Genomic DNA, 13,738 nt, shown 5'->3' with positions numbered 1-13,738 from the left:
CTTGTTACAGGAGTTGAAACACTATAGTAGCTTGTCTAAGTTCAAGGTCAACTTACAAAAATTAGAAGCCTTAAATATCTCTTTAACAGATGTTACCAGAGCGAGCTTATGCCTTTATTTTCTGTTCAAATGGGCTGCCCTCTTGATTCAATATCTTGGAACGAAAATTCCTGCAAACCTAAATTACATTCTCCCCCTCAACGAACAATCTTTCCTGTCAATGCTAACCGCTGACCTTAAAAAGTGGGACTCGCTGGCTCTTTCTTGGTTTGGCCGTTGCAACGTACTTAAAATTAACGCAATATCCAGACTCCTGTACTTATTGCACGCACTGCCGGTTAAGATATCTCAGACCTTTTTTCATGCGGTGCAGTTGATATTTATCAAATTCATTTGGCGAGGTAAATGTCAATGCCTTGGTAGAGCGTTACTGTTACGACCTAAGCTGAAGGGTGGAGTGGGTTTCCCGGACCCAGCCCTATATTATACTGCAATACATATGACCAGGGTTAGGGATTGGTGCCAACACAGTGCCCTAAAACTCTGGGTATCGCTGGAACAAAAGGCAGCACAGGAATCACTTCTTGGCCTGCCCTGGGCAGGGAAAACCCCACGGTACACACTTAACTACTCACCCATTAATTGGCCCCACTTTAACAGAATTGGAAAGGTTTTTCCAACTATCTTCACTAAGCAGTTTCCCTTCCCCAATGACTCAGATTGTAGTGCATCCTGGGTTTGTACCCAGTCTCACCGATCTGGCTTTTCTATCGCAAATCTCGCGGGGACTTCTGAGCTCTTCGCAGGTCTTGCGATCGTCCGGTTGGATATCTTCAGAGACTTTGCTCTCTGGATTGGCCCCTCTTAAACTGGATCAATGGAGGACTTTTCAATTATCGCACTTCCTAAGATTGTTGCCTAGCCCGGCTCTCTTTACTCGTAAGCTCCACTCTTTTCAGGAGCTTTGTCTGGGAGAGGGCATGCTCCAGAGTTCCTTACCAACCTCTTATAAATCTTTGTTGGATCTCCATGCCACTGTTCTTAGCAAAATGGGAGATAGACTTGCAAGTTACCTTTACTGAACCCCAAAAGGAGAGAATACTTTTTTTTTGCGCAGAAATCCTCCCTATGCAGTAGGTACCAGGAAACCACATACAAAATTATGCCGCGTTGGTATAGAACCCCATCAGTTCTGGCAAAGATATTACCTCTTCAGAGGGATCGTTGCTGGTGTTGTGGCCTCCATTCGGGTACTCTTCTACATATTTTTTGCGTGAGTCCTACGCTTCCCACTTTCTGGCAACCCAGCTGCGGTCGTGCTTAACCTCACCCCATTGTCAAGGAAACGCTACCACAAATCCCTTCTCAAGCACCTCCTTAATGCTGCAAGTGCTTGCATTCTGCCTCTGTGGAAGCAACAGTCTTCCCCAACAGTGGCCCAGTGGTTCGCAAGAGTGAAGGACATAGAGCAGATGGAAGATCTGACCACAACGTTGCACAAGTCCAGATGGCTTCACTGGGACCTCTTCCGCTTCTCTGATGAATTCCTCCAATATACCTAATTCAGATTCTTCATCGGAGGTTCCCACTGCCTGACTGACGCTGTTGATGCCTTCTCCTGGGAAGTGGCCCCACCACCCAACCCCCCCCTTTTCCCCCCCTCCCTTCTTACCTCTCCCCCTCACTCTTTCTTCTTCTGCTTCTTTTCTAATTCTTTTCAAATAAATAGATGAAAATATGGTGTGTACAGGATAGCGTTCTCTACACCATTTTAGACTTTCCTCTATTTCCCTGGCAATTTAGGGATATCCTCCCTCAGACAGGCTCGCCTTTGGTACAGTCTGCTTCAGAGGTTTCATACATGTAGATAAGAATGTTTTGTATTTCTTATTGCCTTCAAGACTTGTTTCGACCTTTCATAATACAGTACGAAGTATTGGTTGTATTTCACAAGCTTGACATCGATTGTTTGTTCTGTGAAGTTGTCTTTTTATTGTACCTGTGACACATCTTTAAATCATAAAAAAAAATAAAAAAAAAACAATTTCCATGTAAAATCTCCCGCAAGTTATGCTGTAAGTTCCTCGGCAACATACTGTAATGCTTCCTGCTTTGTTTTTTAAAAATACAACATTATGGCCTTATTATATGGAATTTGTTGATTTTGCTTCATGTTTTACTTTGGAATTATATTACTGCAAAAAAGACTGTAAAATACATGGATTTTGATATGTTAGCTAGAATTACATAAAGAACTTAAAATTAACCCATGAAACGTTAGCAGGGGCTTGTACCACAGGCGTTAAACCCCTCTGTGAAGATCATCAACACCTATGATATTAACACATTCTCTGTGCAGCTTGTGATAGCAGCTGGGCAGGTGTTATCACTCACAAGGCTTCACAACACAGCCTAAATAAAGAAGACATTTGTCATTTTTATTTATTTATTAAACATTCAGTATGTTCCAGACTCAACCTTGAAGTTGACACCTTGTTGAGAGTTACGTTCAAGACCTCTTATAATATGTGCCAGCTACAACAGCCACAATAAGTACAGCATACAAAATACCTTGTTGCAAAGTGTGCAGATTAAATCATAAAAACAGCTACAAGGTCCAAAACCGATATTTCCTGTTATTTGGAATCTTCGACAGACAAAACATTGAACCTGCTATGCTTTTGTTATTCCTGTGTTCATTCCAGCAGAACTATTGTTTTTAAATGATGGAACAATACCTTTGAATACATTCACTGTACTTGTATGCATGAGAGTGATTTGAAATGTAATTTTTGTGGCTTTTGAACAATAGATTGAAAAGAAATGTAACAGTGTTGCATAGGAATATATTCCTATTTGTTTGTGAAGGAGTTAATTATTGTTTTCATCCTTATTCAAAAAAGTAACAGTTAAAGTGTAATTATAGGCAAAAGGTTTTTTTATAAAAAAAGGAAAGGGTAAAACCCCTATCTGTGAGAGGAACTTTGCCCAAAGTGAGGGTGCAGATGGGAGCAAGAACAGGTATCGCATCTGGAAGGTTTCTCCTCACCTTCAGTCATAAAATTTAGGATTTGCCATTACTTTCTATCCCAGTGACAATGGTTCTAAAAAAATGCTTTGCATAAAGATATACTTTAATATTTTTCAGGATTATCCTGGGCAGCTCTTCTTTTATTTCTTTTGATTTCCATTGAAAGTAAGATCAAATTGAATTGATGGCTAAAATCTAGCAAACAAAGAGAACCATGTAACTGTGGTACAATGTGCACATTGTGTGGGCTGAATTAAAGATGTAACAAATTCCTCTCTCCATGCTAATGAATCTTCTCTGTTAGCTATCATATTCTGACAGCCAGCACCACTAACAGTCAAACCACCCCAAGAGTCCCTGCATCTGAATGAATGCAGGCACTGTTTGGTCAACAATTTTCCATCCGCCTCCTGTGATATTCCAATGGAATCACGTGGGGCAGAGTGGTGCCGACAGAGCCACCGTATGAACAAATGGCCAGTTCACTGGTTCATCCGAAGAGTTTACCTTTATAGGTTTGTTGATGATGTCTGCTGAGGTGTTAGGTATTGGTATTGTCTATTGGTATGTTTTATTAGTCACGGGTGAATAGTTTATTGGAAAACCTTTAGCAGCACATGGTAAAGGTTCTATAACAGGCACTCACAGAGCAAGTATTCACAGTCCCAGTTGGGAGAGTCTGTGAAATATTTGGCCGATGCTTTGATCTGAATGCTATTAAAATTTGTATACTGATCGTTTCATTTTTTTTTTACCAGTTAGGGTATAAGTACATGGTGCTCAGATGATGTAACCTCTTCTGGGACCATCACATAACACAGCTTGTTATGTACAAGCTATGAATTCATATTCCTTTGTGTACGTAATAAAGCAGTGCCCCCTTTTTCCACTTTAGTAGATACAGTATTATTATTATCATCATCATTATAATTATTATATTATGTTTAATGATGCATACAATGTGACATCTAATTAACTTAAAATCAAAATGTTAGCATTTGCATCAGGAATCGTTTAAATTTGGGGTAATATTATATATATCAATTTGTTGTCATATTCTGAGAAAAAATAGCTGTAACATTGTGGTAAAAAGGTAATGAAACAAAATAGTAACACGTTTTTGTTCATGAAATAGCTAAACGTAGGCTGCACTAAGGAATTCAGTGGTGAGGCACCAGTCCTTCTCCAGTACTCCCATGATGCCGGTTTGTCTTGGTCATTGGTGAGAGAAGGATGTTATCCTGCATCTCCTGGAATCAAAGACTGTGAAGGAAGTGCTAGAGAGCTGGGTGAACCAACTGCTTACTATCCTGGAGATTATGAGGAATGGATCCGAATAACAATTGTAATACCAAGATCACTAGCTTCAAGGTAGGCTGCCTATTTGTAGAATGCCCCTCCCTCTAGCTTTAAAAGGTTGTGTATATTGCTTCTGTTGTGCTTGAAATCATGCATAAGCATTTAGTTACTTACTTTACTTACTTCATTACTTTCATTGCAAACTGCATGCCAAGACCACTACTTCCATTTTTAAGAATTCCAAGGGTCTCACCTAATGTCTTTCTATTCTATTTACCCTTAAACTGCTACCTGCCCTCATGTGGTTTTTCTACCAACTCAGTATTTTTATATTTATTATTTGTCTCCTTTTCATTTGCCTAATAATCTATAATAATGTTCTTGAATGTTGAGTGTCCTGTAATTTCATCTCTTTATTGTAATATTCAATACTGATCTGACATCTGTATATGCACATTCCCCATTAATGGACTATGTTTGTTTATTTAATATTTGTTATCAATAAGTCACAGATTGTTTTGTGCGCTGTAGCATATAGAGGGTAAATGATGTGTATGCCAAATAAAATAGAGTTAGAGGATTTAATAGTGGTGCATGAAGTGTTCAGTGGTAAAACATAAGGATAATACCAGCTGCTTTGATAGTGAGAGGCCTGCAGGGGGCTAAATCTAGTAATAAGATATTCTAAACAGACTTTGCAATATGTTTAGTGTACACTGGCGACAATCAGCCAATATTGTACATTTGCAAGCAGAAAACAAATTATCAGTCCACTGGGCAGAACAACCACTTGAGACAATATGCAAGTAACAAATGGGCAGCAAACAGGCAATAATAATGATAGAGTGTCAAAAAACAGACAATTGGGACAATATGTACTCCAGCAAAAATCTTCCTCCCAGGATAAACTTCTTTCTCTCCTAACAAAACCCCACCTCCCCAGCAAAGCCTACCTCCCTCAGAAAAGCCCCCAACAGAAAAAAAATCTTCTCTAACAACCTCTTTTTCCATGGAAATATTTATCAGACCTCAGATACGGTAGTACCCAGCAGAGTGCGGATGGTCCTTCTAAGCTTCCATCAGAGCCTAGAAGGAGCTTAGAAGAGTTTTCCTAGGCTCTGTGGAACCTCTGTATCTAAGGTCTGACCGGGTTGCCGGAGGTGGTACTGCAGAGCCACAGGTAATGTGGCAATGTGCGTTAGGCATTGGTCCTAAAGCACCTCAACATGCCTGTACCCAGGTGGACATAAACCCATAAATACTGTATAATACAATGTCCCTTTGATTTTTATTTCTTTGCCCTCATCTAAATTTCACTTGTATAAAGGAGTATCCTGTTTATCCACTTTTAGCATTGCACCAAAGATTTGCACCTAGAACGTGGTGCATGCTAAATAAAAAAAAAACATACCATACCCTGCAAACAAGCGGACATCTGGGGTAAAATCATGTGATTTCAAAACAACAAATAAACACCTTTAAGGATCTTTAACACGTTACCATCTGCTGGTATATGACTCCAGTATGTCCTGATGGTTACTAATTATTACTGTGCAAATCACAAACTGACTCCTGAATATGAAAAAGTATGTCAGTGGCAGTCCCTGGTGATTAGGGTCAAGGTGCAATAAGGTTATAAATACAGTGTAAGCTTTCTTGGCCATGGTTCAGAAATAACATATTTTTTAGCACGGTAATAATCACTTCTGGGACTTCGAGCTAGTTGTCCTTTCCCAGATACTGTGTACTTGGACCGACATGTTTCCAGATGGCAAGAAAGCTCTGCACAGCAAGGACATACTGTTCAAATCCCCTCTCTTTCCCCTGGAAAAGAGAGCAAGTGATTGACTGGCTTGTACAATTCATCTCAGCTTGCCATCACGTCCACCTCTCCTCGGCAGCTTGTTTGCAGAGTCATATGCTGAAAGTCACAGCAGCCATTAAGAAGTAGTAAATGCGGTAGAATGACAGTTCATGTTGATGGCACTAAAGAAACAAGATGAAATGAAAATAAATTATGCCACCAAGCTCCACGCACATTCCTTTTATTAACATATTTTACTGTTGAAAGGAGGATTAGGCATAGAAAGCTGAGCACACAGAAGATTAATAAAATGCCCAGCACCTGACAGGGGTATGAATAATACTATGTACATGCACAGCCATCATCTCTACCTGGCTAAATTGCCTACTGGAGTTTTCTGAATGTGATCAGCTAGCCAGGGTTATTATTTATGAATGTATGTACCTAAAACATCTTTATGCTGTGCTGTATATTTCATAAAGGAGCACCAGTGAAATAATAAAATCATCAAAGGAAACTATGATAAACTAGGAGGATATGTGGATGCCTGTACACAAAGATTACATAGTACAAATGGATATCCATTTCAGAAGGGTGTTAGGCAGTGTTTATACTCTACAAACATGCACAGTTGTGTCTCTGATTTAACTTAATGGACAATGCTAGCACATATGCAAGTGTTTATTAGAAATAATCACAGTTTCTATAAGTATATGCAACTATAAATGTTACAATATGAGCCTCTTATGCCACGTACACACGACCGGACTTTTTCGATGGACTAGGCCAGGCGGTCTTCCCGACACTTTCGGCGGAGGTCCAACAGACTTTCTGAATGAAACTGACTTGGCCACACACGACCGGACTAAGTTTGTTTGAAAGTCCATTCATTTTGAACGTGATGACGTAAACTGGACTAAACAAGGAAGTTCAATAGCCAGTAGCCAATAGCTGCCCCTGTGTCGTATTTGGTCCATCAGACTAGCACACAGACGAGCGGTTTTCTCGATTTTTAGTCCGTCGGGCTTGAGTCCATCGAAAAGATTTGAAACATGTTTTATTTCTAGGTCCGTCGGACTTTTGGAGGAAAAAAATGCGCTGGAGCCCACACACGATCGAATTGTCCGACGGATAGTCGGCCAGAAAGTCAGATCGTGTCTACGCGCCATTAGATTACCTTAGCACTGTGGGTTTGATGGTAGACACTTCACGGTATTAGGACTTGCAGTTTGAGGTTAATACGTTTTGAAGTGATTCTAAAGGCAAACGTATTTAAATAAAAAAACAATAAATATGTTATACTAACCTGTTTTGTGCAGGGGTTTTGCACAGAGCAGCCCTGATCCTCCTCTTCTCGGTTCCCCTACCAGTGCTCCTGGCCCCTCCTCCCTGCCGGGTGCCTCCATAGCAAGCTGCTTACTATGGGGGGACACGTGTGTGGTCGCGCCAGAGTCTGCTTTGTGTGTCCATAAGACACTCAGATCGTAGCTCAGCCCTGCTGCCCCAATCCCTTCTTACTGGCTGTGATTGACAGTAACAATGGCTCTCATTGCTGTGCCAAAGCCAATGAGGAGAGAGGGAGTCGAGAGAGCCTCTGCTCTTGTGCACATCGCCCGAACAAGATCCAGCTCAGGAAAATATTTAGGGGGTGCTGGGGGGGAGGGGGGGGGGGTCTGCTTGCAGTAAATGTATAGAATGCAATAAGGTAAAAAAAAAACGTTTGCCTTTAGAACCACTTTAACCCTTTCGCTGCCAGGCCTGTGCTTCTTTTTTACCCTCAGGTGGCCACACCATTAGACCATTTTTGCAAATCCTTTGCTTTTATTTTTCACTTATAGTTTGTAAAAGACCCCCCCAAACCATATATTTTCTGAAAGCACTTGACCAGTAGAATAAAAAGAAGGTGCTACTGATTTCTAAGGTCCCAGAATATTTGCCCAAATGTTTATCAAAAAAATATTTTTACTAAAAATCCACTAAAATCATGATTAGGAGATAAATGCACAGCACATTTTACAAAACCCCTACTAAATATAAAAGCTTAACCTGTATTGCTTTAATAAATAACAAATATTTGTAATTTTTACATTGCGTATTTTTACAAAATCAAACGTACGCAAAAATGTAAATATCCAAATTTCTCTAAAAATCTGAAGGTTTTAATTTTTCCCTTACAGCTTTCAGAATTTGTGAAAGACCCACAAAACCATTTTCTGAAAGCATATGACCTCTAGAATAAAAAGAAGGTGCTACAAATTTTTTATACCCTGCGGTATTTGCGCAAATGTTTATCAAACTAATATATTCCCAAAAAATACACTAAAACAATTATTAGCAGATAAAAACACAGCTAATTTTACAAAATTCCCGCTAAATCCCTACTAAAAGCTTAACCTGCATGGAGTTAATACATAACAAAAAACTTTAATTTTTACACTGCGCCTTTTTGCAAAATGGTGGAAATCGAACGTCCCCAAAAATGTCTCAAAAAATATGGAGGTTTTCATTTTTAACTTACAGCTTTCAGAATTTGTAAAAGACCCCCCAAACCATACATTTTCTGATAGCACATGGCCAATAGAATAAAAAGAAGGTGCTACTGATTTTTTAAGGCAGTGCGATATTTGCCAAATGTTTATCAAATCAATATTTTCACTAAAAATACACTAAAATCATTAATAGGGTACATAAACACAACATAACAAAATTCTTGCTACTAAAGCATCGTTCACATGTTTCATGCTAAAGTGTATGCCCATGGTGAGATATTAGAGGTCTAAACAGACCCTCATATCTCTTTTTTTGAGACATAGAAAGGGACTGAAGATAGTCCCTTTCTCTATAGCATTTTACATGGATGGAATCTGTATAGAGATTCCATTCATTCATGAAATGACAGTCTGATACATTGTAATACATTGTAACATTGATCCGCTGTCAGTGGATATAGCAGCAAACACTGCCTATATCCATTGTACGGGGGGGGGGGTTGGTACACACATGTATACTAAGCCCTAACTTCACCCCCACCCACACCGCCCCCCCCCCCCATTGCGTGCTCTCCAAGCTGTCAGATCAGTGCAGGGAGAAGCTTCAGGTGGAGGAAGGGAAGGAGAGATGCTTGGACCCCTCCAAGCCCTATGCAGCACCTGAAGCCGGTGGGAGTGGCAGAGAAGGGATGGTGGCTGCAGGGGTCGGGTTTAATAGGGGGGGTTCGGATCAGGTGGAGGGGGGTAATAAGTGCTGCGGGGAGAAGGGAGATGAAGGGGATTTGAGAGGAGAGTGGGGGGGAATAGTTCTAACTGGAAGTTAGCGGCGGGATGTGGAGAGGCAGGGGACAGGGAGGCGGTGGATGGGTGGGGGGGTGGTCACATTCAGGGTTAATAACTCTGATCAGCGGGTTGTAATCCGCTGATCAGAGTTATAGTATTGTTCAGCAGAGTCTGCTGAACAATTCTGATATAAGCTTATGGTCTTTGAAGTGACCATACGCTTATAGAAGAGGGAGATATGAGGTCTGTATGGACTTGGCCACCTGCAGACACTTTTTAGGTCCGTACGGACCTGGCAGTGAAAGGTTTAAAGAATGCCTGTACTGAGAGAAATATCAGGTGCCATTGGTGGTGGTCAGAAAATGCTAGTTCAAGTTTCCTTTAAATTAAAAAAATAGTATGTGTGTAAGATCAGCTTTTTTTAGCCTTGATGTAAATCTATTTGTGAACCACAGAGCATAATTATGTTTTATGAATAACACAAGCCTCTAATAAAGGTCTCCAAGAAACAGTCTGCTGGCACACACATCTCAACATATGCTGACACATTTTACAGATGTTTATAAACCAAAACTTCCCATGGGCATCTTCTATAGGGGTATCAGGGGGAAGAATCGCTCTTGTTAAACATATCAGATAGCTGTCATTAGGGGTTATTCACTAAAAGCAAATCCACTGTGCACTGCAAGTGCACTTGGAGGTGCAGTCACTGTAAATCTGGGGGGGGGGGGGGGGGAACATGCAAAGAAAATAAAAAACAGCATTTTTGCTTGCACATGATTGGATGATAGAAATCAACAGAGCTTCCCCTTATTTCAGATCTTTCTCTCATATCTACAGTGACTGCACTTCCAAGTGCGCTTGCAGTACACAGTGGATTTGCCTTAGTAAATCAACCCCATTGTGTTGGAGAACATATTTCATTGCAATAGACAACCTCTTATGCCGCGTATACACGATCGGAATTCTCGTCGGAAAAAGCTCTGATGGTTTTCCCGATGGAATTCCGACCGAATTCTGCTCAAACTGTCTTGCCTACACACAGTCACATCAAATTCCAATCATTTATAACGTGGTGACGTACAATGCGTATGACGTGACTATAAAAAGCAAGTTCAATAGCCAGTAGCCAATAGCTTCTGTCTCGTAGTTGAATCTGAGAATGCGTGATTTTTGGCATGTCGGAAATTGCATACACACGATTGGAATTACCGATAGAAAGTTTTTTCCGTCAGGAAAATTGAGAACATGCTATCAATTTTTGGCTGGTGGAAATTCGGACAGCTAAATTCCGATGGAGCATACACACGGTCGCATTTTCCGATGAAAAGCTCTCATCTGTCTTTTTCTGGCCGGAATTCCGATCGTGTGTACGTGGCATTAGACAGGTTGCCTTTGTAAAAAATAATCTCCTACTGTAAAGGTAATTTTCCTCCATAAAAGAAGCTTGTGAGCTTGATCTTACAGTAAATATGTTAGTTCCGTACTGATCAGACAGTTGTTTTATATAGGGAAGATTCTCAAGACAATTTCTGAAAGCCTCTTAGGTCCTACATATGCAATGCTTAGAAAAGGCTGAATGTTGTTTTCTTTTTAAACTTCCCAAGTTTGTATGTTGTATTTGTGATTTATATATGCCTAGAAATACTTACACACAATATTTGATGTGTTGTTTTAGTAAGACTAGATTTCGCTGGATACAGGAGAGCAGCTCAAAGAAGAATCTTCCTGCTTTTGGCCTGGATGGAGTCTACATATCTGAACCTTGTCCCACCTACTGTAATGGCCATGGGGACTGTGTTTCTGGAGTTTGTTTCTGTGACAAAGGATTCACAGGTAAACTTTTTATTCAAAATGGTATAGCCAATGTAATGAAAGGTATAACTAGGGAAAACTATAATTTACTAAAGGAGTAAGGAATGTTTACTTAACTAAATTTAAAAAGTTAGAAGTGTGCAGGTGCAGAGGTCCATTTTTTTAATTGCCATCTATGTGGTTGAGTATTCAAACTGAATGACATTATTTTCAGTGTTAACCTTACAAATGATGCACAGAAGGAAAGCCTAATATTCATCACCAGTATTAGGCGTCTGTGTTGATGGACTTTTGCTTGCCTCAGAGCTGCTTTACTACCTATACATAAGTCAAGGCAAATTCAAGGCAGTATTCAAATTGAATGACATTATTTTCAGTGTTAACCTTACAAATGATGTACAGAAGGAAAGCCTAATATTCATCACCAGTATTAGGGGTCCAGAGCCAATTAACATAGGCCTTTAAGGCTACTTTCACACTGGGGCATTGCGGGCGCTGGCGGTAAAGCACCGCTATATATAGCGATGCTTTACCATCGTTTTAGCGGCGCTATACGGCCACTAACGGGGCAGTTTTAACCCTCGCTAGCGGTTGAAAAAGCGACGCTTTGCAGGTAGGTTTGCAGCACTGCCCCATTGTTTTCTATGGGAAGGGTGGCTTTAGGAGTGGTAAATACACCGCTCCTACAGTGCTCCAAAGATGCGGCTTGCAGGACTTTTTTGACCACTTCGGTGTGAAAGCCCTTGGTCTTTCACACTGGAGAGACAGCAACGGCTGTTTCAGGGTACTTTGCAGGCACTATTTTCTAGCGCTGTAGCGCCTGCAAGGTGCCCCAGTGTGAAAGGGGCCTAATGCTTTTGCTGCCACTAACATAAGGCATATGGCAGAGCAAAACGCTTGCAGCTGGCCAGCTCTCAAGCTTTCATTGGCAGACCACAAGCTTTCATTAGCAGGATGCCTGCTCCGCCATGCACAGACAGCCAGAGAGGAGTAGATAGAAAATAGAGCATTTTTTAGTCTCAAGTGAGGGGGGGGGGGGTCACTGAGGGAACTTTCTCCCCAACTTATAGTTTCACCAAATGTTCAAAGCAACCTGAAGGCTGTGCTTAGAAACTGAATGATTTATCAGTATGGATGTACTAATCTTGCATAAAACATTTAGGCTGCTTTCACACTGAGGCGCTTTACAGGTGTTATAACGCTAAAAATAGCACCTACAAAGAGCCTCTCCTCTCACTAGGCGTGCTAGCAGGACAAAAAAAAAAAGTCCTGCAAGCAGCATCTTTGAGGCGCCGGGTGCTTTTAAACCTTTTTTGGCCGATAGCGGGGAGCTTTTAACCAAAAAACGGGCAGAAGAAATTACGATAAAGTGCCGCTATTTTTACTTTACTGACGATGTCCCCAACGTCCCAGTGTGGAAGTAGCCTTATTGTTTTCTTCTCACCTGTCCTATATATACAGTAGCTAATTTTAAGAAAGAAATTGAGGCTTTAGTATTAATTTAAAGGTTTGTTTGGAGTTACTCTTTTTGTTTTGCATTCGTAGAGTACTAAAGTTTCCCTTGTACATGAGGTTGTTTTTAATTTAAAATATGTTGATAGTCACATATATAGTATACATGAGCTTGTTTTTCAGACTGTTTTAGGGCAGCTGTTACAGTATCAATAAAACTTATTTTCTAAGCTTCTATAATAATCCTCTACTTTTCCTTTTGTAACAACTACAAATTTACTTTTAATTTTAGCTGAACATGGCACATGTGTCTCAAACAGGCCCAATCCAACTGAAATGTTTGACAGATTTGAAGGCAAACTGAGCCAGCTTTGGTACAAAATCACTGGCGGGCAGGTGGGCACAGGCTGTGGGACACTAAGTGATGGCAAATCATTGTACTTTAATGGGCCTGGAAAGAGAGAAGCAAGAACTGCTGCCTTGGATACGACTAACACCAGGTGAATAAACAGCCCATATATTGCTTCGGTTTGAATGTGTGCTGCTATAAACCAGACAGTTTTCTTGTAAAAGTAAAATACTATAGGAGTTTATTATGTAGGCTGGTGGCCATTTTAATTACCCTATGTGTTTATTATAAACCAGCTTATGAAAAACAAAGACTTCTCAAATGAACAGTTTATTCATTTAAAGGGGAGCCATAAAATATTTAACTGTGTTTCCAGTGAAGCAATTCTGTTTAAGCTTTTATATATAATGATTTTTAGTATATGTTTATAAGCTACATATTTCACATCCATCTGAAAGTAAAAAATGATAATAAACTGTTTACATTATTGTAAACCCAATGATATAAATAGTGAAAGTTAGCATGAGTATCGGCGCCTATCTCTTGTAAATCATATCCCTCTTCTAAAAAATATAATTCACCAGTGCAGGTCAATGAGTAAACATCTAAGATCATTGTTTTCCTGGAAGCTAATATAATGAGGTGAGGAAAGATGATTTCCTCAGTTAAAAATGACCAAAGTATTGTCAAAATAAGGAAAGATTTATATACGATGA

The 13,738-nt window shown here is 40.2% G+C and overlaps 1 protein-coding gene across 4 annotated transcripts in view; it reads left to right on the top strand.

The window, feature by feature from the left end:
* The window catches only part of RELN (reelin), a 651,259-nt gene that overhangs the window by 499,519 nt on the left and 138,002 nt on the right, over nt 1–13,738 (top strand). For all 4 annotated transcript variants that reach the window (XM_077471873.1, XM_077471875.1, XM_077471874.1 and 1 more), the window contains exons 28-30: nt 4,167–4,402; nt 11,085–11,242; nt 12,966–13,173. In XM_077471873.1, the coding sequence (XP_077327999.1) occupies nt 4,167–4,402; nt 11,085–11,242; nt 12,966–13,173 (602 nt within the window). The remainder of the gene's footprint in view (nt 1–4,166; nt 4,403–11,084; nt 11,243–12,965; nt 13,174–13,738) is intronic.

This window comes from Lithobates pipiens, unplaced genomic scaffold (assembly GCF_037356315.1).
Source record: "Lithobates pipiens isolate NorthernLeopardFrog02 unplaced genomic scaffold, aLitPip1_a1.2 Scaffold_8, whole genome shotgun sequence".
NCBI lineage: Eukaryota > Metazoa > Chordata > Amphibia > Anura > Ranidae > Lithobates > Lithobates pipiens.
The sequence above is the reverse complement of the archived record's forward strand: the minus strand, read 5'-3'. Positions and strand labels throughout refer to the sequence as shown.